The following is a 4,744-nucleotide window of genomic DNA, read 5'->3' as shown; positions in this document are numbered from 1 at the left end:
AAAAAATGGTTTACTGGAGTGAGGAGAACTGCTGGCCTTCAGAGCCGGTGTTCGTCCCCAGACCAAACGGAGAGTCAGAGGATGATGGTACGTCTGATTTTTTTTTTGTAACCTTTCAAACTTGCCATGAAGTCTTTTAAGATCTCTTTCTGTGCATTATTTGTAGGAGTCCTCCTGATCGCAGTCATCAACTGTATACCGGGTCAGTCTGGTTTCCTCCTGATCCTCGATGGTAAAACGTTTAAAGAAGTAGCTCGAGCGTACGTGAACACCGAGCTTCACAGAGACATGCACGGATTTTTCATCCCGCACGCCAAATAATGAAATGTTCGTAGATTTGAAAGCAAAAAGTTTAGGACTATCTACTTACTGGTTTCCCTTTTTTAACAGTCACTCCTGTCTGTATTCACATGGTTTTCTGCATTTTTATACTAGCCTACAGGATTGTGTTCATTATTATCTACCATACCTGAACTGTTTTTATACATTCACCTTCTATTTTCATTTATTTTAAAGTGCTTCTGCTTTCATTTCTGTATTCTGAACCAGATTCAAGCCACTAAATAAACATAAATAAACACGAGTATTTTCTTTAATTCATGTTATGCAGAGTTGTGTTTAGTAGAAATGGTAAAATAGTATTTTTATTTGTATATCCTTGTAGTTGTATTTGAAAATCCTGTAATTGTATGTTTCAGCCATGCACCCTTATGCAATAGAAACTAACTTTTTTTCTAAATATGAAATCATTTATACACTTTGAGATGACTTCCTTTCAAATTAAAAGTCATCCTGTACCACATCATCTCAATGGAGAACGTGGTTGTGTGAAAGTTTATGCTGCTTTTGCAAGATGCCTTTAAAAAGAATGCAGTTTTTGATGCAAAAACTTCTAAACATCCTGACTCACACCATGACTGTCCAACCAAACTATTCAAAATCTACAAAATGAATTATAATTTATTCACTGTGCATCAGAATAACTTTATAGAAATCATTTAACAAAAATGAAAACACATCATTCGTTGAAAAATAGCATTAAAAGTGCATAGAAACATTTTTCTTTTTGGTTTAACTTTAAAGTTCTCCTGCTGCTTAGCATTTTTAAAAGCCTTAGTTTCACTTTCTGTGTGATGTTTGCATGTTCTTCTCTTGAATGACCCTGCAGTGGACTGGCAAATTGTCCAGGGATCTCCACTGCCTCTATTCTGTAATAGACGTGATAGGCCCCAGCAACATTCACAAGGCTGCATAGAACAAACCAAGAAGAGGAGATGAGTGGATGGATTGTTTTGAATATAATATATGTCCAACATTTTACGAAATACGACAACACTTAGCTGCTGTTTAGCATAGTAGATTGTTAGGGTTGTACATACATTGTGTTTCTCTGTCTTTAATCTTCCTCTCTTAACTGCTTGATGTCATGTACAACTCACATATCAACAAACGGGAGCTGAGATGAAGATTATGAGTAGCTGAGATGAAGAACTTGGAGAACCATCATCAACCATCACAAATGTATGATAAATTGATGATCTAGCTATAAAAGAGGATTTCTATGGAGGGCCTGGAGAGCAGAGTAGAGTCTGGTTTCAACATTCTCTGCCTGTTCTCTTTGTGCAACTAAAATCTGATTTAAGAACTGGCCTCTCTATTATCATTCTTTCAGAGAAATCTTTCAGGTTGTTTAAACCTAACATGGATCCAACAAAAAAAGTAAATAAAAAAGAAAAAATATATCCACTTTATTTTGCTGTTGTGTTGCCAGTTGACCACCAGAGGGCAACAGTGAGTTTGCTTTCTTTTATAACAGCCACATAGATTTCATGGATGTTACAAGATAATATAGAAGTCAGATGTTACAAATTGATTTTTTATTTTTTATTATGAAAAGGCTCAAAAGACAGATGAACAAAAATCCAAGTAATTATTGCAGCAGACAAAAGAAGTATTAACAAAACAAACTTCAGTTCTGCTTTTAGTGCAATTTTTCTTATCATCATTAACAAATTATTGTCTTCGGAATAATACAAATACAAATCACAGTTTATTTGATCACAATAACACACTCACATGGATGTGGGGAAGCTTAGATGAAGTGCAAATTAGTCAAGAAAACAGTTTATTCAGGAATTTTGAAAAGAAGTCCACTATGCATTGCTGTAGCTTTATGATCATAACATGACCTCAGAGTGACATGCAAATACACATTTTTAAAATAAAAGAATTCTGAAAATATTTTTATATTTCTATAAAAAAAAACCTTTTACCTTCATGATTCTTCTTGCAACACTTTTAATCATTGAGTTATACTTGAATAGTAGAGTCTGAAGAGTAAGAAAGAGTCTAGAGCAGGGATCTGCAACCTTTAAACCTTAAAAGATCAATTTATCACTGACCACAACCCAGTATGAGACAAGGGTTTGAATGTATGTCATTCGTATTATGATAAACATAAATAAGCTTTTATATAAATAAAATAACCTTTTTTTTTAATTCAATCGTTTATAGCTTCTGACAGAGGTTCACATGACTTCCTTTCAAAATAAAAGACACCCAGCGCTACATAGGATGATCTAAATGTGATGAATGCAGTGAAATATCAGCAGTGATGTAAAAGACAAAAACAAATTACCATTTCTACCAGAAATTTGTAAATCTAACTAACAAAAATTAAATTAGAGCAAATTAAGTGACCCTTTCCGTATTTTTTTAACCATTTAAAATCCTTGAATTTGTTCAAAATTAGATAATCTGCCTTAAGTATGAATTCTGATTGGGTTTATAAGCTTCTAGTGGATTTTCTCTGGAACATGATGCTCAAAAATCTGTCAAAATGTTTTATTCCAACTTTGTTAAATTATAGAAAACTGAACCGCTTGATTGATTATTGGAACAATATGGTTACAGAGTGATGTATTAATTTTTTTTTTTTTTTTACTTGCTTCCGTCTATTTTTTTCAGGTATTTTTAAAACATCTTTGTTTTTCTTTAACCAGAGAGCCACATGTGGCTCCGGCGCCTCATGTCGCAGACCTCTGGTCTGGAGGAACTAAAACAAACCAAGTAAAAACTTAAAACGAATTCTTCATTTTGTACACCACAACACTCTGAAATTCCCAGCTGCACTTCAATGTTCACAGATATCCTCCCTCAGGTTGATCAGTGTACTAAAGTAAAACAAGTCCACTGCTTCAAAAGAGCAGCTGCTATCATGATCAATCAATTACTCCAACTGTTCACGATGAACCGATAAGAACGAGCTCTTTGGCCGGTCAATAAAATATTCAAAATGCACGATGGTGTGCAACATTCTGTGTACTGACCTTTAAAACTTGCAAAATAGAGAGAAGAACTTGATTTTAAAGTTAAAAATCAAATCTGACAGTTTGCCACATAAACACTTGAATGCAGTTGGGAGATTATTTGCACCATAAAGTAAAGATTCTGAGTTCAATAACAAGACAAGTATGAAAATCCAACACTGAAGAGGGAAAATGATGCCTCAGTGTTTCATCTGTGGTTGACCGTAAACGTACTCAAATAAAAACGCTCCTCCGCCTACTAAGAAGAGGAGGTGGTTCTGATTGGAGGAGCAGATTAGGGAAGCTAGTGAGGAAAAGAGGCTTTTCTGATGGACGTTTATGAAAGAAACAGCAATGGGGTTATGGTTTTGCTGCATAGAGGACTGGCCGGAGATTTGAAACCACTCTGGACGGCTTAAAGGTGCACGAGGATCCCTGCAGGTCAACCGTCTTCAGCCTGAACCTCCTCGTCTTTGGCCGTAGAGTCCTGGTTGCTCTCAGATTCTCCCTCCTCTTCCTCTGATGGACACACAAGAGAGTCACAAAGTCAGAGTTAAGTTCGGAAAGTTGGAGTACAGTTTAATTCTGGATGTTCCTTTCAATGCTAGCTCATGTGATGGTAACTGTGTGGAATTCAATTATTATTGTGAAATTAAAAAAAAAATCTTGCAAAAGAAAAAACTATATTTGATTGATTGGTTAGTTGGTTGGTTTATTTCAATAATATATTATGAAAAATAATATATATATATATATATATATATATATTATTATTAAATGATTTTTTGTTAATTCCCAACAGCAAAGTGAAGTGCTTGTTGATTATTGATTAATCTCATAAAACATTATTTCATGAAATTTGATCTTTTCTTTCAGCCCATACAGAATCCCGTGTTAATTTTGATTTATTTTATTTATTTAAGATAATAAAATTTCAATAAAAACTATGTCTATTTATTTATTTATTTTATTTATTTAAGATAAGAAAATTTCAATAAAACATACTATGTGTAATTACTTATTGATTTATTTAAAATAAAAAAAGTGTTTTATAAAAAATGATTAAGTGTAATTTAATTTATTACCTGTGGAAAGATTTAGGTTGAAATTTTAAGAACAAAAAACAACATAATGTGGATATTGCGACACCCATGTTGTTATAAGTCCACCTTTCATTGCCAGGACTCCATAGACATAAATAGTGAGAGGACTTTTTTTCGTCTAAATGTAACCTATGTGCATCTGTAGCTTCATTTATATGCTGTATTATGAAAAACTGAAGCAAAAGATTACAGACAGAAAATTAATTTAAATATTTTAGAAACAACTTTAGGTTGATTTAATACAATGAAATTAATGTGCAAGTTTTAAAACATAAAAAAAATGTTATTTTTTCTAGAAAAAATACAACAATGTATTTTTTTGAATGATAGTAA

The 4,744-nt window shown here is 33.1% G+C and overlaps 2 protein-coding genes across 2 annotated transcripts in view; one reads left to right on the top strand and one right to left on the bottom strand.

Moving 5' to 3' along the window:
* Positions 1-937, top strand: part of bco1 (beta-carotene oxygenase 1) — a gene marked incomplete in the record, with an annotated part of 7,373 nt that extends 6,436 nt beyond the window's left edge. The window contains 2 exon segments of the mRNA XM_024279673.2: positions 1-87; positions 167-937. Of these exon segments, the coding sequence (XP_024135441.1) occupies positions 1-87; positions 167-321 (242 nt within the window).
* A 937-nt stretch (positions 938-1,874) lies between these two features.
* The window catches only part of pkia (cAMP-dependent protein kinase inhibitor alpha), a 5,447-nt gene continuing 2,577 nt past the window's right edge, over positions 1,875-4,744 (bottom strand). The window contains exon 3 of the mRNA XM_024279650.2: positions 1,875-3,827. Within this exon, the coding sequence (XP_024135418.1) occupies positions 3,751-3,827 (77 nt within the window). The 3' untranslated portion in view covers positions 1,875-3,750. The remainder of the gene's footprint in view (positions 3,828-4,744) is intronic.

The sequence above is a fragment of the Oryzias melastigma genome, linkage group LG20 (genome assembly GCF_002922805.2).
Source record: "Oryzias melastigma strain HK-1 linkage group LG20, ASM292280v2, whole genome shotgun sequence".
Classification (NCBI taxonomy): Eukaryota; Metazoa; Chordata; class Actinopteri; order Beloniformes; family Adrianichthyidae; genus Oryzias; species Oryzias melastigma.
The sequence above is the reverse complement of the archived record's forward strand: the minus strand, read 5'-3'. Positions and strand labels throughout refer to the sequence as shown.